The sequence below is a fragment of the Rosa chinensis genome, chromosome 2 (genome assembly GCF_002994745.2).
Source record: "Rosa chinensis cultivar Old Blush chromosome 2, RchiOBHm-V2, whole genome shotgun sequence".
Lineage (NCBI taxonomy): Eukaryota > Viridiplantae > Streptophyta > Magnoliopsida > Rosales > Rosaceae > Rosa > Rosa chinensis.
Window position 1 is genome coordinate 61,188,679 of NC_037089.1, and position 24,696 is coordinate 61,213,374.

Below are 24,696 nucleotides of genomic sequence, written 5' to 3' on the forward strand. Positions count from 1 at the left end.
AGGTTTTTAGTGAGGCAACAACTCATGCACCATTTAGTCTTTGACTTGGCACAAGGGGGAGTGTTAAAGGAAAAACATATTGTGTGCATTCGTCAAAGTGATTGACGGAGAGGGAATCAAGCAATTACCGATTAACATCAATCAGCATGGATTACGAACCAATCAGTAGTTAATGTCATCATTGTAATTGTTCTTTCCATTGTAATTCTCTCCCTATATAAAGGGGTTATGAAATGAAATGAGTAGACCAATTCCCATTATCTTTTTACTTTTACAATTTTCTTATTTTTGCTTTTAGATTTCATGCGCGGGTACTGTAGAATGCGTTAACAACCCCTAGGTATCATTATTCTAGTGATTTTCATAGAACAAAATATTAATGTTTACCCAGGATCGATCATTCAGGTAGTGTGGTTCTTAAATATCAAGCCGAGATCAATTTCTACAAAAAAACTAAGTTTTCGCCCTACCTTGTTTTTGATCCAATTTGTATCAAAATGCCTCGTTATTATAACATGTCTTTGAGCCAAAAATCTCATTTTATAAAAAAAAAAATTTCTCTTATTTTGAAAACTTCATGATTCGATGCTTAGGAAGATGTCATATCTCCAATAGAACCCAATTTTTTATTTTTATAGAATAAAGTATGATATTTTTTCCTCTCAATCTTTATTCGGTTTAGATATCCTCAATAGACCATTTCCTATAAATTTCTAGCACAAGATATTAATTTTAGTGTTCTTTGCCTTTGCACGATTGTACTCTTTTTGTGAAGTCGACCATCATTTGGTTTTCCAGAGCAATTCCTATTGAGCCAAGAAGTTCTCCAGTGAAGACTCTTAAAAGATACTCTTTAGACCTCAATTTTCTAGAAGACAAGAGGTTTATATATATAAATATAAATATATATATATATATATATATATATTTTAAATAATATCATGTTGGTATATTAATACTCAGGCTAGAATTGACCATTACATATTCTCCATCTACCATCTATGGTAGATAAAGAGTTTGTGATAAACCACAGAGATACATAGGTCCGATTATTTGATGGTACCCATACTCACTTATTTAAGCAAGCCTACACAATATGAAATAACATAGTAAATAAGCAGACGTAATTAAAGGTCAAAACTCATAGTTGCCCTAAAAACAATAGGAAATAGAGTTCCCTAAACAAAGAGAATTATTGAGAACGAAAATGTTCCCCTGGTCAGTTGCTGACCAGAGATTGTGTGGTCACTCACCGTCCTATTGAAATCGGACGGTTGACAGCTATCACCACAGATCTGTCAACCGTCCGATTGAAATCGGCGGTGAGTGACCACACAATCCCTGTTCAGTAGCTGACCAGGGGAACGAGACTGTTATTGAGAAATCGACAAACTAAAACAATAGTAATAAGGCCTAGGAAAAACCATGGCCCAATGAATCGAGCCTGTGTGTGATGAGCAGGGAAGCCTAGACTCCTTCCTCTCGTTAGAAAAACTAGTGTCGTCGTCACTCCGCCTGCCAACGATGCCCACCGAACTGCCCTCACCCGAGCTACTAGCCACCGACCCGCTTAACATCGTTAACAACCGGACGAAACACCGCCAAGATGAAGCAGTAGCTGAACTGCGACGTCCTGCCATCTCCAGCAGAAGAATCCGCACCAGCATCGATTGGGCTTCTCCACGACGTGTCATACTACCTCCAATCATCAACGAGGAGGAGATTTGACTGTTTCCCTTCACCTCCAGTGCATAGACTAGACTAGGCTCCTGTCCGGCAACGCCTGCATGTCGTCGACAAAGCACAAGAGTCACATCATCCCAATGAGACTTGAGGTCCTCATCTTATCGATTAGGCTGGAGGTCCACTTCGCGCTGACAAAGCTCAAGGCTTGCGCCGCCAAGGAGGGCCGTCGGACGAACAATTGAACGGTAGAGAAAAACTCTGGGTTTGGGTTTTTAGGGTTTTCCTAGAAAGTACGGGGTAAACTCTTTCCTCTACTGTCGACAAGAGGTTTTTCTTTAAACAAAGTGTATGCAATATAAAATGACATTGCATGTGCATATAACAGCAAATTAAGTATGTTAATTAGTAGAATTAGAAAACTAGTTAGTCATATGAATATCTGTAAACTATTTGTTTTTGTTCCAATTAAAAATCAAAGTCATTCTTTATACATCTAATAAAAGACAAGTAGACTGAAATTCTCGAAATAACAAATTAATTAAGAACTACTAGAAGTACTTTTAATTGGAACAAATTTGCGTATTAGAGCATCTCTAATAAATTGTTTATAATTGAGCAGTGGATGTAATGAAGTGGGTTACGGACCCCATTTACTTGACCTAATAAGGTCGTATGATTTCAATCAACAAATTTTGTTTCCGTTTCTCTCAAAATAAGCTGTTTATAATTTTTTTTAATTTAAAAGAAAAACATTTTTTTTCCACTCCAACATCTTCTCAACTATAATAATCTAGTGAGCAATCACCCAACTATAAAAATGGCTAAGGTAATAAAGAAGTCACTGTTGTAGTAAATAGGTAAAATGTCTATATCATGGAGTATGCACTTAAGAAGTGGAGAATGTGTGGTTTGTATGGAATGCACATTGAGAGGTAGAGAAATTGTGTAGCAAATATACTAATGTATGTAGGGCAAATTTACACTACTTTGTAACCCTATATAAACCCCCTCAATATGAGAAGAAGACTCACCAATTCACTCTTCAGTTTCTCTGAAACACGTTATCAGCACGAAATCGCTCTAGAATTAGAATCGAAATCGATTAGAGTAGTGAAAGTTCTTGATCCGAACTAGGTCATTTTACCAACCTTACAAGAAACCCCCAAATCCTATCACATATCAAAGCCCTTGATCCCAGAAGCTCAGAACCGGTTTCAGAACCCCCAGAACCGGCCGGAAACCTGCCGAACCGGCTGCCGGAAGTTCTGAACCGCTGTCAGTGTGCTGCCGAGCCCCTGCCGAGTGCTGCCGAGCCCCTGCCGAAGTGCTGCCGAGCCCCTGCCGAAGTGCTGCCGACAGCCCCTGCCTACCCCCTGCAGACCCCCTGCGCAGCAGCTGCCGAGCCCCTGCCTACCCCCTGCCTACCCCCTGCGCAGCAGCTGCCGAGCATCTGCCGAGGCCCTGCGCAGCAGCTGCCGAGCACCTGCCGAGCCATCTGCCGAGCACCTGCCGAGCAGCCTGCCTAGCACCTGCGCAGCAGCTGCCGAGCTGCTGCCGAGCAGCTGTCGACACATCTGTCGAGCGACTTTCCGACAACTTTCCGGCGACTTTTCCGGCGACTTTCCGGACACTTTTCCGGCGACTTTCCGGACACTTTTCCGGCGACTTTTCGGACACTTTTCCGGCGACTTTCGGGACACTTTTCCGGCGACTTTCGGACACTTTTCCGGCGACTTTCCGGACACTTTTTCCGGTCAATTCTTAAGGTAAACTTTTCTAAAAGTTCCCGTTTTTGAAGTTTTTATTACTTTTCTCTTCTTTTCACGGGGACTTCCAACATCCCTTATTCTACCCCCCTTTCTTCTTCATAGGGGAGACCAAAAAGGCCGAACTGTGGGGGTTCGTGCTCACTCCAAGCTTGGAGCTTGTAGAGTCCTCCAAACTTAGAATTTGTTGAGAAGAAAACAATCGACCACATACATCATTGTTTCGATTTAATCCAAAACCCCTCTTGGAATCAAGATTTTCTTGGAAGCGACTACGCTCAGAAAATCCCTAATTTCTTGAAAGCGATTACGCTCAGAAAGTTTATAGTTTTTCGTGGTAGCCTTTTTCGCTCCGAAACTAACCCTATTTTCTTGTTGTTCTTCAGGATGAGTAACCTGAACAAGTTGAGCTTCAACCCACTAGGGACAACAGGCGCAGGATACCACAGGTGGATCCGTGATATGCGCCAGCATCTTAAGGCTGATGGGATCCTGAGTACGATCCAAGAGCCAAGTCAGGACGTGCTTACTCCTCAACAAGCTCTTGCTTTTGAAGCAAATAGAGCAAAGAGAGAGGCTAATGAAGCAAAAGCCATCATTCTCATGACAAGGCACATGAATGACGCGCTCCAAAATGAGTACCTCAATGAGGAAGACCCAAGAAAGCTATGGGTAGAACTCGAGCAGCGTTTTGGCAACGTCCGTGATTCCCTGCTTCCCGACTTAGAAGAGAGATGGCAAAGCCTCCGCTTCTGTGATTTCAAGACAGTTCTTGACTACAATTCGGAAGCACTTCGTATCAAGTCTATGATGGAATTCTGTGGACATCAAATCACTGATACGATGTTGATCGAGAAAACTCTCTCTACCTTCCCTGTCTCTGCATTAATGATAGCTAAAAACTATCGAATTGATATCAATGCTAGACGCATCACAAGATTTCATGAGCTAATTGGTGTCATGAACGTAGCTGAAAAGCACGACAACATACTTGTGAAGAACTATAACTCTAGACCCGTGGGAACCAAGTCAATTCCGGAGTCTAATTATAGTCGCACCTCCAAGGGAGGACGCAAGGAGCGAAACCCTAAAAGAAGGGATAATTATGGACGTTCAGGTCCATATTCTCGCCCTAAAGAGGAAGGAAACCGCCAAGATAGGCGTGCACGGAACCGTGGAGGTAAACGTGTGAAGAGAGAGCGAGGCCAAGCCTCCGGTTATGGTGGTAACACCACCAATGGAAACAACCGTTTTCAAAGTGCTCCTAAAGCACCTCGATCAAGGGAACCTGACCATAATGATGCTTGTCTCCGATGTGGACTACCTGGACATTGGGCAAGGGCATGTAAAGCATCCCAGAATGTTGCAAACGCGTACAAAATGTATCGTGAAGCAAGGGAGGCAAATTACATGGAACAAGAAGATCAAGATGGCAATCTCGATCTAAGGGTGGAAGACGACAAAAATCAAAACCCAGAAACTGGCGATTTTGATTAAGTCTTTTCATTTTCCAAGAGATGTAGGCAATCGCCACATTATCCTATAGTAGATGCCAATGGGATTAATCTTTCTTCAAAAGTAGGCGTACTCAATGTAATTGTGATGTCTAGGAAGGTTTTGAGATAATTGGTACTTAAGCGAGCCTTTGCTCCACCAACATCTCTCTACTCACCTGGTCACCTTTGCATTGGAATTACCGAAAGAAGTTAGACGACTACCATTGCTTTGCATTAACTAAGTTTATTGGATTACGCTTTCTTTGATGAAATAAATGATGATGTAATTCCGTTTGGCTTATTAATAAAAGTTGAGTTCTTTCCTTTATGACTCCTTTTTTAATTACGAGCTTTTCTCTTAAGGAATGGATGAACTACAATGTCTCGCTGATAGTGCGACTACGCACACCATTCTACGACATAGGCAATTATTCTTGGAGATGTTGCCTACATATTCCACTATGACTACGATGGCTGGGCCATCAGGTTTAGTTCAAGGACATGGAATGGCCCAATTCCTATTGCCAAATGGCACCTTGATTAAAGTCACTGAAGCTCTCTATGCTCCTAAGGCAAATCGAACCTTATTGAGCTTTAAAGATTTAAGAGCCAACGGATTCCATGCGGAAACGCATACTGAGAACGGAAAAGAGTTCATTTGCATTACCTCTAATGATTGCGGACGAAAGCGCATCTTAGAGAAACTTATGTGTCAATCTAGTGGACTTTATGTCACTACAATTCGACCAATTGAATCCAATAATGTCATAAGAGAAGATCTCTTGGATTCTGACACATATTGGCTTTGGCATGACCGACTAGGGCACCCTGGTCGTGATATGATGCTCCGTATACTAAAGACTTCACACGGACATCCATTCTTCAGAGTGAGAAGAAGCAAGAATCGAGAATTGATTCCTGGACTTAACAAGACCGCAACAATTGCAGCATCTGGTGCTGCAGCCGTCTTGGGGCGCCATAAGGCTGGCCAAGTCCCATGTGATGACACCAACCATGAGCATAACGCCATGATTGTTCCTCCAAATAGCTACAATGCCATAGAAGGAGATGTAGTCACACATTTTGCTTCTAATAGCGCTACAGACGCTCAGGCCCAACCAAAATCCTCATTGGTTGCTTCTAAGGCCCCTCGCTCATTTTGCAAAGCCTGTTCCTTCGGGAAATTAGGACCGAGACCGTCCTACGCAAAGGATCCTAAAATACTCATTCCGTTCTTACAGAGAATCCAAGGGGATATCTGTGGACCAATTCAACCATCATGCGGACCTTTCAAATACTTTATGGTATTGGTTGATGCGTCGACACGCTGGTCACATGTCGCGCTGTTGTCCACTCGAAATGCTGCTTATGCTAAACTCCTCGCCCAGATTATCCGTCTACGGGCTCACTACCCTGACCATCCAATTAAGTCAATTCGACTTGATAATGCTGGGGAGTTTACATCGAAAACATTCGATGACTATTGCATGTCACTGGGGATTGATGTAGAACATCCAGTTCCCCATGTTCATACCCAAAATGGTCTCGCAGAAGCTGCTATCAAACGACTACAAATGATAGCACGGACATTGGTAATGCACACTAATCTCCCTGTTTCTGCTTGGGGATATGCAATATTACATGCAGCGACGCTAATTCGTCTACGACCCACTGCAACCCAATCTTACTCTGCGTTACAGCTAGTGACTGGGTACGAGCCTAATATCTCGCACTTACGCATTTTTGGGTGTACTATTTATGTGCCTATTACGCCGCCACAGCGTACTAAGATGGGTCCACAACGACGAATAAGCATTTATGTTGGATATGAATCTCCAACTATCGTCCGCTATCTTGAACCCTTGACAGGCGATCTCTTTACCGCTAGATTTGCGGATTGTCACTTTGATGAGACAGTCTTCCCATCATTAGGGGGAGATAAGAACACAAATGTTCAACAGGAACGACAGGAATTGTCGTGGTCTGTCCCCACTATGTCTCATCTCGATCCCCATACCGCACAGTCCGAACTTGAAGTGCGAAGAATAATCGAGCTCCAGAACGTAGCAGACACTCTGCCTGATGCGTTTTCTGATATTGCTAAAGTGACGAGATCACACATACCTGCTGCAAACGTGCCTGCAAGGATTGATGTCCCGAATAATGGACATAACGCCACTCCTTTAACGCTAGGAGATGGCACCATTGCTCAACATGGCAATAATGTGGCATCTATGGCTGTAGGTCCCGCAAGGAAGCGCGGTAGACCGATTGGTTCGAAGGATACTCGCCCTAGAAAAAGAGCGAATGAGGCACAAATAAATCCTTTGATCATCGATACTCAAAATCCGTCCCATGAGAATGTTCCGGATTATGGTTATGTCCAAGAGACATCATTGGGGGACGCCTCAGTGTCAGAACCTATCCATGAGAACATAGAGATCTCTGTAAATTACACTAGTGTACATGGGACGTGGGAAAGAAACTCCATCATCATTGATGATGTATTCGCGTATTCAGTGGCGCGTGAGATTATTGAGACCGATGACATCGAACCACGCTCCGTTGATGAATGTCAACGTAGAGCTGATTGGCCAAAATGGAAAGATGCGATCCAGGCAGAACTTGATTCTCTAACGAAAAGAAAGGTATTTGGCAAAATTGTACCAATACCACCCAACACCAAACCAGTTGGTCACAAATGGGTATTCGTTAGAAAGCGTAATGAGAAAAACGAGATTGTAAGATACAAAGCTCGTCTTGTGGCGCAAGGCTTCTCACAACGCCCTGGAATCGACTACGAGGAGACATACTCTCCCGTAATGGACTTTATTACGTTCCGCTACCTTGTCAGTTTGGTAGTTTCCGAAAAACTGAACATGCAGCTTATGGATGTGGTTACTGCATATCTATATGGGGATCTAGATACAGAGATATACATGAATATTCCAGATGGAATTCAACTACCCAAATCAAGTGGCTCTAATCCACGGAGCGCGTTTGCAATTAGATTGAAACGCTCACTATATGGATTAAAACAATCCGGACGGATGTGGTATAACCGTCTAAGTGACTACTTGATTGGTAAGGGATATGTCAATAACGAACTATGCCCATGTGTGTTCATAAAAAGGACAAGTTCCGGATTTTCAATAGTAGCGGTTTATGTCGATGACATGAACATAATTGGCACCCTTAAAGAGTTAAGGGAAACCGCTGAACACTTGAAATCCGAGTTTGAGATGAAAGATCTTGGGAAAACACGGTTTTGTCTCGGTTTAGAACTTGAGCACCGTAGAGATGGTATCCTGATTCATCAATCAGCTTATACCCAAAAGATGCTTAGGCGTTTCAACACTGACAAAATCAAGCCTTCAAGCACCCCAATGGTCGTCCGTAGTCTTGATCCAAAGAAGGATCCATTTCGTCCAAAAGATGACGATGAAGAAGTGCTAGAGGCAGAAGTGCCCTACCTAAGTGCAATAGGTGCATTATTGTACTTAGCACAATGCACGAGACCAGACATCTCATTCGCTGTGAACTTGCTAGCTAGATATAGCTCTGCGCCAACACGACGCCATTGGACTGGTGTTAAAGATATCTTTCGATACCTAAGTAGTACGATCGATATGGGCTTGTTCTATCCCTACAGAAAGAAGATGGATTCGGACCCATCAAGTGTCAGGAACGCCACACATGGTGGATTGCGTTCCCTCTCCCCATCCCAAAACGATATAAGTGTTTTGGAAGGTTTTGCTGATGCTGGGTACCTCTCTGACCCACACAAAGGTCGCTCCCAAACTGGTTATGTTTTCACCATGGGAAAAACCGCGATATCTTGGAGGTCTACAAAGCAGACCCTAGTCGCTACCTCTTCAAATCATGCAGAGATTATTGCTCTTCACGAAGCAGTTCGTGAATGTATATGGCTTCGATCCATAGTTACGCATGTTCGAAGCAATTGTGGTTTGAAGTCTACCACAGATGAGCCTACGAGCATTTATGAAGATAATGCTGCTTGCATTGAACAAATGAAGCAAGGTTACATCAAAGGCGACAACACCAAACACATATCGCCCAAATTCTTCTACAATCAGCAACAACAGAAGCTCCTCAAGATCAAGGTGAACCAGGTTCGATCTGAGGACAATGTGGCAGACTTGTTCACTAAGTCATTGCCCAAATCCACGTTCGAGAAACATGTGGCAAGAATTGGCTTGCGGAAATTATCTGAACTCCCATGAACGTTGTCATCAGGGGGAGGCACAGACATCAGGGGGAGATGTCTACATGTTCGTCTCAAAAGCGTGAAGGGTGTGTTGTGCTCTTTTTCCCTTTCGACCGAGGTTATTTTTATCCCACTGGGTTTTTGTTACTCGGCAAGGTTTTTAATGAGGCAACAAGAGAAGCACCATGTTATCCAGAAACAAACTCCACACTCAACGCGCGTTGTGCTCTTTTTCTCCTTCGACCAAGGTTGTTTTTCCCACAGGGTTTTATTACTTGGCAAGGTTTTTAACGAGGCAAATTAGAAGCGCACCTCCAAGACAATACTACTGACATGATATATCCAAGGGGGAGTGTTGTAGTAAATAGGTAAAATGTCTATATCATGGAGTATGCACTTAAGAAGTGGAGAATGTGTGGTTTGTATGGAATGCACATTGAGAGGTAGAGAAATTGTGTAGCAAATATACTAATGTATGTAGGGCAAATTTACACTACTTTGTAACCCTATATAAACCCCCTCAATATGAGAAGAAGACTCACCAATTCACTCTTCAGTTTCTCTGAAACAGTCACTTATATATTTGAAATATGAGTATGATACTGCGCTCCAATTTAATATTTGGACAACTCTGCCGCACAGCACTATGTTTAAAGCAGCCTCTTGAGTTACGAGCACATCTTGAATTATTCTAATTGGCATGACAGATTTTAATATTTTTCTATCGTCCACCTCACCTTTTTTTTATATGTCGGTAAAATTATCTATACATTAATGTCTTTAATTAGTCTACATTTGAATCAAATTATTGTATTATTTTTTTAATCCCATCTCTACGCACCCTTGATTTGGGAGGTTTATTATCTTACCATCTCACTAAACACATGCACACAATAACAAATAAGTCTACTTGATGTATTAATACATTGATAAACTGCAAATGAACCTGACACTATGTAGCTAAAATTTTATTATATTCTACGAAAGTAATATTCAATAATATAACATTTGTTTTAGAGAAACGAGAATTGAGAGGAAATCGCTGTGTATTATCATTGATAATCATTGATAATAGGGACCTTTTTATATAGAGGATTACAAGACATATAATCTGAATCATACAACGAAAGATAATCATACATTGAATAAGAATCTCTAAGATTATCCGAGATTATCTAATTAAACCCTATTACCTCTAGGTCAAGTAATCTAGAGCTTGTGCCAGACACAAAATAGAGATTTACTTGAACACTCCCCCGTGTGTCGCCCAAACGCGGTGCTTCTCCTGTTGCCTCGCTAAAAACCTTATTGAGTAACAAAAACCCAGTGGGACAAAAATAACCTCGATCGAAGGGGAAAAAGAGCACAACACACCCTTCACGTTTCGAGATCTACATGTGAACATCTCCCCTTGATGTCTGTGTCTCCCCTTGATGACTACGATCATAGGAGTTCAGATAACTTCCGCAAGCCAATTCTTGCCACATGTTTCTCGAACGTAGATTTGGGCAATGACTTAGTAAACAAGTCTGCCACATTGTCCTCAGATTGAACCTGATTTACTTTGATCTTGAGGAGCTTCTGTTGTTGCTGATTGCAGAAGAATTTGGGCGATATGTGCTTGGTGTTGTCACCTTTGATGTAGCTTTGCTTCTTTTATTCAATGCAAGCAACATTATCCTCATAAATGCTAGTTGGCTCATCTGTTGTAAACTTTAGACCACAATTACTTCGAACATGCGTAACTATGGATCGAAGCCATATACATTCACAAACTGCTTCGTGAAGAGCAATAATCTCTGTATGATTCGATGAGGTAGCGACTAAGGTCTGTTTAGTAGACCTCTAAGATATCGTGGTCTTAGTCATAGTGAATACATAGGCAGTTTGGGAACGACCTTTGTGAGGGTCAGAGAGGTACCCAGCATCAGCAAAATCTTCCAAAATGCTTATATAATTTTGGGATGGGGATAGGGGACGTGAAACACTATGTATGGCGTCCCTGGCATTTGATGGGTCCGAATCCATCGTTTCTCTGTAAGGATAGAACAAGCTCATATCGATCGTACCACTTAGGTATCGAAAAATATCTTCAACACCAGTCCAATGGCGTCGTGTTGGCGCAGAGCTATATATACCTAACAAGTTCACGACAAATGAGATGTCTGGTCTCGTGCATTGTGCTAAGTACAATAATGCGTCTATTGCACGTAGGTAGGGAACTTCTGCCTCTAGCACTTCTTCGTCGTTATCTTTTGGACAGAATGGATCCTTATTTGGATCAAGACTACGGACGACCATTGGGGTGCTTGAAGGATTAATTTTGTCAGTGTTAAAACGCCTAAGCTTCTTTTGGGTATAAGCTGATTGATGAATTAGGATACCATCTTCATGGTGCTCAAGTTCCAAACAGAGGCAAAACTGTGTTTTCCCAAGATCTTTCATCTCAAATTCGGATTTCAAGTGTTTAGCGGTTTCCCTTAACTCTTTAAGGGTGCCAATTACGTTCATGTCATCAACATAAACCGCTACTATTGCAAATCCAGAACTTGTCCTTTTTATGAACACACATGGGCATAGTTCATTGTTGACATATTCCTTACCAATCAAGTATTCACTTAGACGGTTATACCACATCCGTCCGGATTGTTTCAATCCATATAGTGAGCATTTCAAACTAATCGCAAATGCGCTCCGTGGTTTAGAGCCACTTGATTTGGGTAACTAAAGTCCATTTGGGACGGTCATATATATCTCTGTATCTAGATCCCCATATAGATACGCAGTAACCATATCCATAAGCTGCATGTTCTGTTTTTTGAAAACTACCAAACTGACAAGGTAGAGGAACGTAATGGCGTCTATTACGGGAGAGTAGCTCTCCTCGTAGTCGATTCCAGGGCACCACAAGGTGAGCTTTGTAACTTAAAATCTAGTTTTTCTCATTACGCTTTCTAATGAATACCCATTTATGACCAACTAGTTTGGTGTTGGGCAGTTTTGGTACAACTTTTCCAAATAGCCTTGTTTTCGCTAGAGAATCAAGTTCTGCCTGGATTGCATCTTTCCATTTTGGTCAATTAGCTCTACATTGACATTCTTCAATGGAGCGTGGTTCGATATCATCGATCTTAATAATCCCACGCGCCACTGAATATGCGAATATATCATCAATGATGATGGAGTTTCTTTCCCAAGTCACATGTACACGAGTGTAATTTATAGAGATCTCTACATTCTCAGGAATAGGTTTTGACATTAAGGCATCCCCTAATGATGTCTCTTGGACATAACAATAATTCAGAACATTCTCATGGGACGGATTTTGAGTATCGATGATCAAAGGATTTGTTTGTGCCTCATTCGCTCTCTTTCTAGGGCGAGTATCCTTCGAACCAATCGGTCTACCGCCCTTCCTTGTGGGACCTGCAGCCATAGACGCTACATCATTGCCAATATGGGCAATGACACCATATCCTGGTACCTTAGGAGCGGCGTTACATCCAGTATTTGGGACGTCAATCCTTGCAGGCACGTTTGCAGCAGGTAGGTATGATCTCGTCACTTTGGCAACATCAGAAAACGCATTAGGCAGAGTGTCTGCTTAGTTCTGGAGCTCGATAATTCGTCGCGCTTCAAGTTCAGACTGTGCAGTATGGGGAGCGAGATGAGACATAGTGGGGACAGACCACGATAATTCCTGTCATTCCTATTGAACATCTGTGTTCTTATCTCCCCCTAACGATGAGAAGATTGTCTCTTCAAAGTGACAATCCTCAAATCTAGCGGTAAAAAGATCGCCTATCAAGAGTTCAAGATAGCGGATGATAGTTGGAGATTCATAGCCAACATAGATGCCCATTCGTCGTTGTGGACCCATCTTAGTATGTTGTGGCGGCATAATAAGCACATAAATGGCACATCCAAAAATGCGTAAGTACGAAATATTAGTCTCGTACCTAGTCACTAGTTGTAACGCAGAGTAAGATTGGCTTGCAGTGGGTCATAGACGAATTAGCGTCGCTGCATGCAATATTGCATATCCCTAAGCAGAAACAGGGAGATTGGTGTGCATAACCAATGTCCGTGCTATCATCTGTAGTCGTTTGATAGTGGCTTATGTGAAACCATTTTGGGTATGAACATGAGGAATTGGATGCTATACATCAATTTCTAGTGACAGGCAATAGTCATCAAACGTTTTGATGTAAACTCCCCAGCATTATCAAATCAAATTGACTTAATGGGATGGTCTGGGTAGTGAGCCCGTAGACGGATAATCTGGGCGAAGAGTTTAGCATAAGCAGCATTTCGAGTTGACAACAGTGCAACATGTGACCAGCGTGTCGACGCATCAACCAATACAATAAAGTACTTAAAAGGTCCTCATGATGGTTGAATTGGTCCACAGACATCCCCTTGAATTCTCTATAAGAACGGAATGAGTATTTTGGGATCTTTTGCGTTGGACGGTCTCGGTCCTAATTTTCCCAATGAACAGGCTTTGCAAAATGAGCGAGGGGACTTAGAAGCAACCAATGAGGATTTTGATTGGGCCTGAAGGCCTGTAGCGCTATTAGAAGCAAAATGTATGACTATATCACCCATCATGGCGTTAGAGCCATGGAAAGTGGCATCCATGGCGTCATGGCCATGGGGAGGAACAACCATGATGTCATGCCCATGGTTGGGGCCATTTATGGAGTTGTCATAAGGGATATGTGCGGCCCTAGGGAGGCTAAGGACCGCTGCAGCGCCAAAAGCAGCGCTAGTGGGGGTCACACCAAGTCTGGGAATCAATTTTCGATTCCTGCTTCGTCTCACTCTAAAGAATGGATGTCCGTGTGAAGTCTTGAGTATATGGATCATCATATCACAACCAGGGTGTCCTAGTAGGTGATGCCATAGTCAGTATGTGTACTTACATGAGCATTTGCCAAGCATAATTAGCTATAATGAGGCATGCTCATACCACCGCCAGCGGTACCAACAACCATCAACGGTGTAACCTATGAAAACACATCCAAACAGGCTATCACTTGAACCCCGGCTCACCCCCAAATCATCGCTGACGCGCCGCCACGCTCAGCGCCAAGGTAGCCTAGCTGACGCATCAGAAGCTGGGAACTGAAGCATATTAGTCTCACATTAAACAAGGAAGAGGTTAGCCTCTTCCCCACCTATAAAAGGTCCACTTCTCTCTCCTCATTAATTAAACATTTACTACTTACCTAAAGTTATTCTGTCAACATAAATACATTGACTAACTTAGGCATCGGAGAAGAGAAGACCGCCAAACGCGGTCTCCCTCTGACAGATAGCAGGAACAACAAGAATATCACAAGTAGCGGTTTGCTAGTGTTAACTGCGGTTTAGCTACCGCTAAAATATGAGACATTAACAGTATGTGTCGGAATCCAAGAGATCTTCTCTTATCACATTATTGGATTCAATTGGTCGAATTGTAGTGACGTAAAGTCCACTAGATTGACACATAATCTTTTCTAAGATGTGTTTCCGTTTGCAATCATTATAGGTAATGCAAATGAACTCTTTTCCGTTCTCAGAATGCATTTCCGTATGGAATCCGTTGGCTCTTATATCTTTAAAGCTCAATAAGGCCAGTTTTGCCTTAGGAGCGTAGAGAGCTTCTATGAATTTAATCAAGATGCCATTTGGCAATAGGAATTGGGTCATTCCATGTCCTTGAACTAAGCCTGATGACTCAGCCATCGTAGTCACAGAGGAATATGTAAGCAACATCTCTAAGAATAATTGCCTATGGAATAGAATGGTCTGCGTAGTTGCACTATCCACAAAACATTGTAATTCTACAGAATCCACTCCTAAAAGAAAATCTCGTACTTAAAAAAGAAGTCATAAATAAAAGAACTCAACTTTTATCAATAAGCCAACGGAATTACATCATTGTCTCTTTCATTAGAGATAATCTAATCCAAAAACTAGCCAATGCAAAACAATGGTAGTCGTCTAATTTCTTTCAGTAGCTCCAAAACTAATGTGACCAGGTGAGTAGAGATATGTCGGTGGAGCAAGGCTCGCTTAAGTACCACTTATCTCAAAACGTTCCTAGACATCACACTAACTTTGGGTGAGCCTACTTTGAAGAAAACTAAACCATTGGCATTTACTGCAAAATAATATGGCAATTGCCTGTCTCGAGCTTGGAAAATAAAAAGACTTAATCAAAATCGCCAGTTTCTGGATCTTGACCCTTGAAGTCTTCCACCCTTAGATCGAGATCACCATCTTGATCTTCTTGTTCCATGTAGTGTGCCTCCCTTGCTTCACGATACATCTTGTATGCGTTTGCAACATTCTGGGAAGCTTTACACGCCCTTGCCCAATGTCCGGGTAGTCCACACCTAAGACAAGCATCTTTATGGTCAGGTTCCCTTGATCGAGGGGCTTTTGGAGCGCTTTGGGGACGACTTCTCTCTTTGGTGGCGTCACCACTATAGCCGGAGGCTTGGTCTCTCTCTCTATTCACATGTTTACCTCCACGGTTCCGTGTACGCCTATCTTGGCGTTTTCCTTCCTCTTTAGGGCTAGAATATGGACCAGAACGTCCCGAATTACCCCTATCCTTAGCGTTTAACTCCTTGCGCCCTCCTTTAGGGGTGCGACTATTATTAGACTTCGGAATTGACTTGGCTCCCACGGGTCTAGAGTTATAGTTCTTCACAAGTATGTTGTCGTGCTTTTCAGCCACGTTCATGGCACCAATAAGCTCATGAAATCTTGTGATGCGTCCAGCATTGACATCAATCTGATAGTTCTTGGCTACTATCATTGCACAGACGGGGAAGGTAGAGAGTGTCTTCTCGATCAACATCGTATCAGTGATTTTCTGCCAACAGAATTCCATTAAAGACTTGATACGAAGTGCTTCCGAATTGTAGTCAACTACAGACTTGAAATCACAGAAGCGGAGGCTATGCCATCTCACTTCTAAGTCTGGAAGCAGGGAGTCACGAATGTTGCCAAAACGCTGCTCGAGTTCTACCCATAGTTTTCTTGGGTCTTCCTCATTGAGGTACTCAATTTGCAGTGAGTCATTCATGTGCCTTGTCATGAGAATGATGGCTTTAGCTTCATTTGCCTTTCTCATAACTCTATTTTATTTAAAAGCAGTAGCTTGTTGAGGAGTAAGCATGTCCTGACTTGGCTCTTGGATCGTACTTAAGATCCCATCAGCCTTAAGATGCTGTCACACATTACGGACCACTTGTGGTATCCTGCGCCCGTTGTCTCTAGTGGAGAGAACCTCAACTTGTTCAGGTTATTCATTCTGAAAAACAACAAGAAAATAGGGTTAGTTTCGGAGCGAAATATGTTACCACGAAAACAACCACGAAAACAATAAAACTTTCTGAGCGTAGTCGCTTCCAATAATTTGGGAATTTCCGAGCGTAGTCGCTTCAATTCCAAGAAATTCCATTCCAAGAGGGGTTGGATTAGATCGAAACAATGATGTTTGTGGTCGATCATTTTATCTCAACAAACTCCAAGTTTGGAGGACTCTACAAGCTCCAAACTTGGAGTGAGCACGAACCCCCACAATTCAGCCTTTTGTTCTCCTTAGGAAGAAGAAAGGGGGGTAGAAGAAGGGAGGTTGCAAGTCCCGAGAAAAAGAAGAGGAAAGAATGAAAAACTTCAAAAATGGGAACTTTTAGAAAAGTTTACCTTGAAAAATTGCCGGAAATCTTGACCGGAAAAGGTTGCTTGAGATGGCCGGAAAACGTGGCCCAAGGTCGCCGGAAAAGTGGTGGCCGGTGATCGGGGCTAGGCTTGCCGTGGTTGCAGGCGGAGATGGCAGGGCCTTGCAGGGATTGTGCGGAGTTGCTGCAGGGCTCGTGCAGGTGCTGTCGATAGGCTGTCGGCAGGTGCTGCTGGGGGCTCTGCAGGTGTCTGCAGCTGATGCAGGGGCGCGCGTAGGGGCAGGCGAGGGTGTGTGAGGGCTGTGCGCGGATGTCGGCAAGTGCTAGGGAAGCGTGGGCAGGGCTCTCGGTAGCTCCTCGGCAAGACTCTGCAGAGGCTCGGCAGGACTCGACAGATGCTCGACAAGGCTCGGCAGTTGGTCGGCATGACTCGGCAATTGCTCGGCAGATCTCGGCAGGGGCTCGACAGATCTGCAGAGGGTAGGCACAGGGCAGGGGCCGGTCCGAATTTTCAGACGGTAGTTTCAGGTAGATTCTGGCCGGTTCTGGTGGTTCCGCCGCCGGTTCTGGGCTCCTTGAGGCTGGAGCTTCAATATGTGGAGCGGTAGTTGCAAGAATTTGAGGGCTACGAAACTAGGGTTTTCAGGGTTTGTGCTTCGTGCTGATAACGTGTTTTAGAGAAACATGAATTGAGAGAAAATTGTTGTGTATTCTCATTGATAATAGGGGCCTCTTTATATAGAGGATTAAAAGACATATAATCTGAATCATACAAGAAAAGGTAATCATACATTGAATAAGAATCTCTAAGATTCTTCGAGATTATCTAATTAAACCCTATTACCTCTAGGTCAAGTAACCTAGAGTTTGGGTCAGACACAAAATAGAGATTTACTTGAACAACATTAACTATTTTTTTGTTTGAACATAAAAATGCAATTACAAACTAGGTCCCTTGAGATCTTATACAATTAACTATGAATGCTCAAGATATTCGAATAAAATGAAGAACTTTTTTTTTAGTACATATGATATATCAAATTTAGACCATTTGATTTATCATCTTCTTGTCTTATACTAATGACTTTCCTATAGAACTGTACAAGTCCCCCAAATTAATTTCTTTCACCCATGAATAATAATGAGAAAACAAACAAAATGCAGCCATTTTTTAGGATCATTCTCTCCTAAGACAATCATATATTATTACGTAATAACAATAATCATATAACATCATGTGAAACATCAATCATGTTCTGTGATTCTCATTGTTTAATATCTTTATCACATCTAACTATTTCTCTAAACCCCCTTCCTTGACTTCAAGTGCTCCTCACTTTCCTTGAAAACTACCAGACATCGGGTGCCTTGGTTTCCCAACCCTCACAAAGCCAGTATGGCCTTGATGATATTCTCTCTTCGGATATTCTTCTTTCTTTCAGTTTTGCTTTCCTTTGGCGTTATTGAGCTTGAAGGTTCCCACCATGCTTGCAGCAACCTTCTGAATTTGGAACTACCTTCAACATGCCAAGCTAAAGAGCCTTACAGAACCGGGTATCATTTCCAGCCTCCCAAGAATTGGATCAACGGTATGTATATATATCTTCAACCTCTTTATTTTTCTCTCGATCTGATTTTTGTTTAATTTGCGTTTTCTCTAGCTTCTCATCCTGTCCTTGTCTTAGTTTATTATTGTTTATAACTCTTACAGTTTGTTCTTTGCTTCTTGTATTTCACATTTGACTTGATCTGATTCTCGAAATGGACAAATGGGCGTTCTTAATTTGGAACCTCACAGATCCTAATGGTTAGTTCCTCTCTTCCCGTGGTCTTACTTTCTACCTTGTCTTTTTATTATTATTATTATTATTTTAGCAATTCTATTTTCTGGGTTTTGTTTGCCAACCAATTCATATAATCACAAGTTAGCAAGAAAGTCGTGCCTTTTCTCTCCGATTACCTTAGTAATGCCAATAAATGAGGTTGGCAAAGTGCTTCTAAATCATGTCTGACAAGACGTATAGAATATTGGTTTCACTAGTTTACAATAATTATAATACAGATGACAATCCTACAATATTGTAAACAATCCTACTGTATTGTAAACAATCCTACAATATAAGTCTTAATTTCTCATTAGTCTATCTTCTAGTGGTGCCGGCAAAATCGATTATTTTCTTGATTAATTTTTGGATTCCGTCTTTAGAAATGTGTCCTAGTGTTTTATGTCACAGAGTGGAGGATTTATCATTCAAAATGTTCCTCTTAACTCCAAAGTAATTCTGAACAAGAAAAGTTTTTGAAAAGTATTGGCATTGCACTAAAACTCTTAAAATGAAGTCCTTTTCAATATCAAATTCCACTTGGCTCTATTGAGCCATATAAGTGATTAAGACTCATAAAATTGGGAACAAGAAATAAAATTTCCTCTCATAGAAAACATGAAGAAAAGCATTGACAAAATATAACAAATTAATAACTAGTTCCTAATCAAAGCCTGACAACTCTTATAGCTTCGTTGTTTTTAGTATGAGCCTTAGGTGAAAGACACTCAGAAAGGTTTATTAGATCCATTCTTTATATATATATATAGAGACTTATTTGCATTCTATATACTAGCCCCTTATTATGTGCTCTGCATATTAATTGACTTTTATTTTTATTTTTTAATTAAAAAAATTACAACAATTTCTTTCTTGATTTTGGAGAAGCTTCCCTTTTTTTTTTTTTTAAGGGAATACGACAAACTATATTAAGTGAAACTAAGGAGTACATAGAGAGATGCAAAAACATTGAAATAAAATAAAAAAGCATAACAAGATGCACAAACACATCTATAATGAAAAAAGAATAATAAAAGATAACAAGATGCATAGAAACATCTGAAATGGAAGGTAACCAGGATGTGACTTGATGCCGAACGACATCGCTGCACTGCATGTGTCACGAAAGCAATGTAAATGTAATAGTAACTGTAATTGTAACTGGTGATATGATCACCTAGGAGAGGTGATTCGCTCACCAGGAGTTCGAAAGTAACCGAGGCTGTCAAAAACTTAAAAATTAGCAAACGAACTCCTAAGAACCAGAACCAATACCAGATCAAAAAGAGCAACTGTCTCGGATCTAAGATCCGGATTTGAGTGTTTCCTGGATCCCAAATCCGGATCCAAATCCGGCCTGAAGCAATGAGGTCTGACAAAGCCGGCTTGACACAAATATAGGCCCAAATAGATCTATTATGGGCACCCAGGCAGTTGGGCACCCTCGCTCCTACCCAACTCTGGACACCCGAAATGCAGGGCACCCCTCCTAAGCCGCACCGCCATGACACCGAGCTGCACTGCACCGCCGCTGCCATCCCCTGACCAAGACAGGACCAAGGATCCCCTTGCAACCAAAGGGCCCAAGTATAGCCCCTCCATCCTTCACCCGAAAGGGCAGATCTCTTTGTCGATGCCCATGACAGCCAGGATCACCACTGATGTAGAGAAATCGAAAGCAGTTTCTCTAACCATGGCTGGATTTCAACAACAACCCGGAGCCGATTTGCTATAGCCGAAGAAAGTCTGATCGTACCTCTTACCGGAAGCCTCCACTTGGTCTGATCGTATTTCAATTTTTTCAAATATGATATAATAGTCTATTGACTATCTTATTCTCATATAAAAATAATTTATTTATTAATATCTATATTATGTGAGGGCATATATGGTAGTTCAAAATTTTAACTATTCCCTCAAGAATTGGCTTAATTATATAAGATAAGATATCACAATTGAGTGCCTTGGCAAGGATTTGTGGTTAACTCTTTAAAATTAATTATCTAGAATTAAACGTAGCATTAAAAATGTAATCAAATAATACACGATGCAAATACATATAATTTGAAGCATTAAATTATAGGAAAAATAGCAATTGTTGTAAATATATTGAATCAATGACTAAATAGGATTGTGAAATTTTAAAAGGGAGAATATCACAAATGGTCACTTTGGTCATTGATAGGAAAAAGGAAATTTTGGTCACTCAATTATTTAGTCACTCAATTTTCAAATATATCAATTTGGTCACTCTATTTTTAAATATATCACTTTGGTCACTCAACTTTAACTCTGTTATTCACTTTAGTTACTTCGTTAATTGTTTTCATTAAAAAGAAGCTTTATTTGCCATAATATAAATGATATTTTCGTCCAACCAATCGTGAAAATTGAGAAATATGAATTGGAATGATTCGGAGAAGTGATTAAAATGAGGCAAAATGTCCCTTCGGTGACTAAAGTAATTGATAAAGTAATAGTTGAGTGACCAAATTGATATATTTGAAAATTGAGTGACGCAAGTGTCAAATGAGTTATAGTTGAGTGACCATTTGTGAAATTCTTTCTAAAAATTAAAGGAGGGCCAACTACCAATTCATACCTCCAAAATAGAACCTCCCAAAAATAAAGGCTTTTATTGATTTTATTAGTCAATGAGGATTTTTGGAAAATTAAAGAGGTGTATATTGTACATTGGTTATTTGTAAAAGTAAGATGTGGATCTATTAAGTGAGGATGTCCAAATTCCGATTTTGAAAGTATGAGAATAAGAAAAAATAAATAATAGAGAAGTTGTTAGAGCAAAATAATGCTAAGTTTTTCTCTAAAACTAGCGAACAATAAAGAATAAGTTATTGGAGATGCTCTCTTCATATCTAACTATTGGTGACCAACGGGCTTAGCTAATTGGATTGAAGGAGTTTCATCCGGGTTTTATGTCATGCTCGGATCAGCCCATCAATTAATATGCCAAACCAAGTCTGGCTAATCGAAGAAAACATTAGGCCAATCCTAAGTTTCAAGAGATAATTGGGCCTAAATCTTGTCATTATCTTATCAAAAAGGTCGTATGCTTTTAAAACGAACATTGCACGACCCCCAATTTACAGTCTAAATCGATATGTGTTCAAGCCACTCGAAACCACTTTTTTACTCGTGTACTAAAATCTTTTAGATTACTCATGTTTTTTCTTGGCTCTTTTATTTTTGGCCACACCTTGTATTAAACTCTTATTTATTACTTGTGGTTACTTGTGTTTTTCAGGGCCATTGATATACAAAAACGTGTACCATCATTTTTATCAATATAATCCTCATGGTGTAGCTTGGTCACCCAATATAGTTTGGGCCCATTCAACATCAAATGATCTTGTCAATTGGATTCCACATGACGATGCCCTCAATCCATCAGAGCCGTTTGATATTAACGGTTGTTGGTCGGGGTCTGCTACAATCCTCCCTGGGGAAAAGCCGGCCATTTTCTACACTGGAATCAACTCCGAAAATGAGCAAGTTCAAAACTTGGCCTTCCCCAAAAATCTCTCAGACCCATTTCTCAGAGAATGGGTTAAAATCCCACAAAACCCACTAATGATCCCAACCGAAGCTAACCAAATAAATGCAGACTCATTTAGGGACCCAAGTACTGCTTGGCTAGGGTCAGATAATAGATGGAGATTAGTCATTGGAAGCAAGCAAAACCAAACTGGCCTAGCCATTCTATATATGAGCGAAGATTTCCTACATTGGACCAGGGTAAACCACACCTTTCATTCAGCAAAGGAAAATGGAATGTGGGAGTGCCCAGATTTTTTCCCAGTTTCAAACAGTAGCCCAATTGGTCTTGACACATCAACGAATGGTCCGGATGTTAAGCATGTGCTCAAGGTTAGCTTGTTTGATACTGCTAAAGAGTACTACACAATTGGAACATATAACCTAGACAAAGATTTATATAACCCTGATAAGGGATCAGAGGAGAGTGATTTGGGTTTGAGATATGATTATGGTAAGTTTTATGCATCAAAATCCTTCTTTGACAGTGCTAAGAACCGTAGGATCTTGTGGGGTTGGAGTAATGAATCCTCAAGTGCCAATGATGACATCAAGAAGGGTTGGTCTGGACTCCAGGTATTAACAATAGCTATGCACATCCAATTACACTTCACAGTTTCTCACGATCGATATAGCTAATGCAATTGATCAGTCTTTAATAAGCTAGCTTATGAATTAAGACTTATAGTATTCAAATTGACTCTTATTGCAGACAATTCCAAGGACCATTTTACTTGATGAGTCTGGGAAACAATTGGTACAATGGCCCATCGAAGAACTTGAAAAGCTGAGAACAAAGCAGGTTAGGTTGCCAAGAATTGTGATAGAGGGAGGATCACTACATGAAGTACTTGGAGTCACAGCAGCACAGGTATGCATTTTTGTTTTCTTTTTATTTATTTATAGGATTTATACTATTGAATTTCTGTTATCTGTTATTAAAAAGCACATAAATCCATTTCAATACCTGAATAATTTCTTGAACTTGTTATTTTTTTACTTTTGTTGGGTGATCTTTGGATTTACAGGCAGATATAGAAGTTACATTTGAGATAAGTGATTTTGAAAAAACAGAGGTGCTGGATCCAAGTTGGACCGATCCACAAATTTTGTGTAGCAAAAAGGATGCCTCAGTTTATGGGGGTCTAGGACCATTTGGGTTGCTGGTTTTGGCTTCAGAGAGTTTGCAAGAATACACAGCAGTCTTTTATAGAATATTCAAATCTCACAACAACAAATATGTGGTGCTCATGTGCAGTGATCAAAGCAGGTCTATACCCCGGAATGTCTACCCAAACTTCAAATTTACATTTTCACCCCCATTAATTCTTTTTTGGTTTATTGTCTTCATAGGTCTTCCTTAAACGAAAATAATGATAAGACCACATACGGGGCCTTTGTAGATGTGGATCCTGTTCATGAGAAGCTATCACTCAGAAGCTTGGTAAGTTGCTAAAAAAATTTCCCCTTTACTCTTTTTGTTTATAGTTTATACATAGCTCATATGATTGTATCTTAAGCTCATTTCAAAATGTTGCAGATTGATCACTCTATAGTGGAGAGCTTTGGTGGAGAAGGCAAGGCGTGCATAACAGCCAGGGTTTATCCCACATTGGCTGTTGATGGTTATACCAGCTTATATACTTTCAATTATGGGAAGGAGGGTGTAAAAATCACAGGAAGTGCATGGAGCATGAGGACTGCAAAGATTAATCGATCAAGAAAAGAAGAGAATGAATAGTGGAGAGATAGTATTGTTGGCAGGAGAAGAAGAAAAACATGTGTGGAATATTAATCTTGTGTCGATAATTTCTAATGCCTATTTGAGATAATGAATATGAGACTCAAATAATTTGTGCGTCTCATTTAATGAGAGGTAGAAGATGGTAGAGCTTGGAGAAACCCTAAGCATGGCCGCACTCTGTGGGCGGCTTACAACCAATATTTAGCCTAGTTAATTTTGTTCTATGATTAATGTAGTAGTTCTAAGAAGTAGGTCTGAGTCTCCCAGTTAGGCTAAATTCCAAACTCTAGTAGGTCTAGATTTCTTCTACGAAACACTCGATCAATCACTCAATCTTTACAAGACTTTGGTTAATTAATTTTTTGGATTTCTTCAATTCCAATATACGGATAAAAAAAATCCAAAAATCATGGTAAAAAAATATTGAATTAAAAAGTATTTTTTTTTTTTTTAAAGAGGGCCAGTACGGTTGCCATTACGCCTTGATCATTAATGAAACTTCAGAATACATAGGGGGGACGTAACACCTAAACTCCAACTTACAATAAGCATAGGAAGAACATCCCGAGATAATAACAGGAGTTCTAATACAAAGTATGTATTCTGACATGCACCGATTAGCGAAGAGTGCACTTCTGGCTACTTTATTCGCTTTACAAAGGTGGTGACATACCGGAAAGTAAATGCTTACTCGAAGCCATAATGTACTAATAAGA

General features: G+C 40.8%; 1 protein-coding gene across 1 annotated transcript; it reads left to right on the plus strand.

The window, feature by feature from the left end:
• The first annotated feature begins 18,101 nt into the window (after positions 1–18,101).
• LOC112190307 (beta-fructofuranosidase, insoluble isoenzyme CWINV1) lies at positions 18,102–24,246 on the plus strand. The gene is made up of 7 exons (XM_024329744.2): positions 18,102–18,447; positions 18,657–18,665; positions 21,947–22,812; positions 22,949–23,107; positions 23,265–23,506; positions 23,590–23,680; positions 23,777–24,246. Exons 1-7 carry the CDS (start codon positions 18,255–18,257, stop codon positions 23,975–23,977), a joined length of 1,761 nt encoding a protein of 586 aa, XP_024185512.1. The 5' UTR covers positions 18,102–18,254; the 3' UTR covers positions 23,978–24,246.
• The last annotated feature ends 450 nt before the right edge of the window (positions 24,247–24,696 follow it).

What these genes read in the sequence shown, in the direction of transcription:
- LOC112190307 (XM_024329744.2), top strand. Translation starts at nt 18,255, where the DNA reads ATGGCCTTGATGATATTCTCTCTTCGGATATTCTTCTTTCTTTCAGTT. An exon ending in ATGTGCAGTGATCAAAGCAG is followed by an intron (nt 23,507 to 23,589) that starts GTCTATACCCCG and finishes TTGTCTTCATAG; the next exon opens with GTCTTCCTTAAACGAAAATA. An exon ending in AGCTATCACTCAGAAGCTTG is followed by an intron (nt 23,681 to 23,776) that starts GTAAGTTGCTAA and finishes AAAATGTTGCAG; the next exon opens with ATTGATCACTCTATAGTGGA.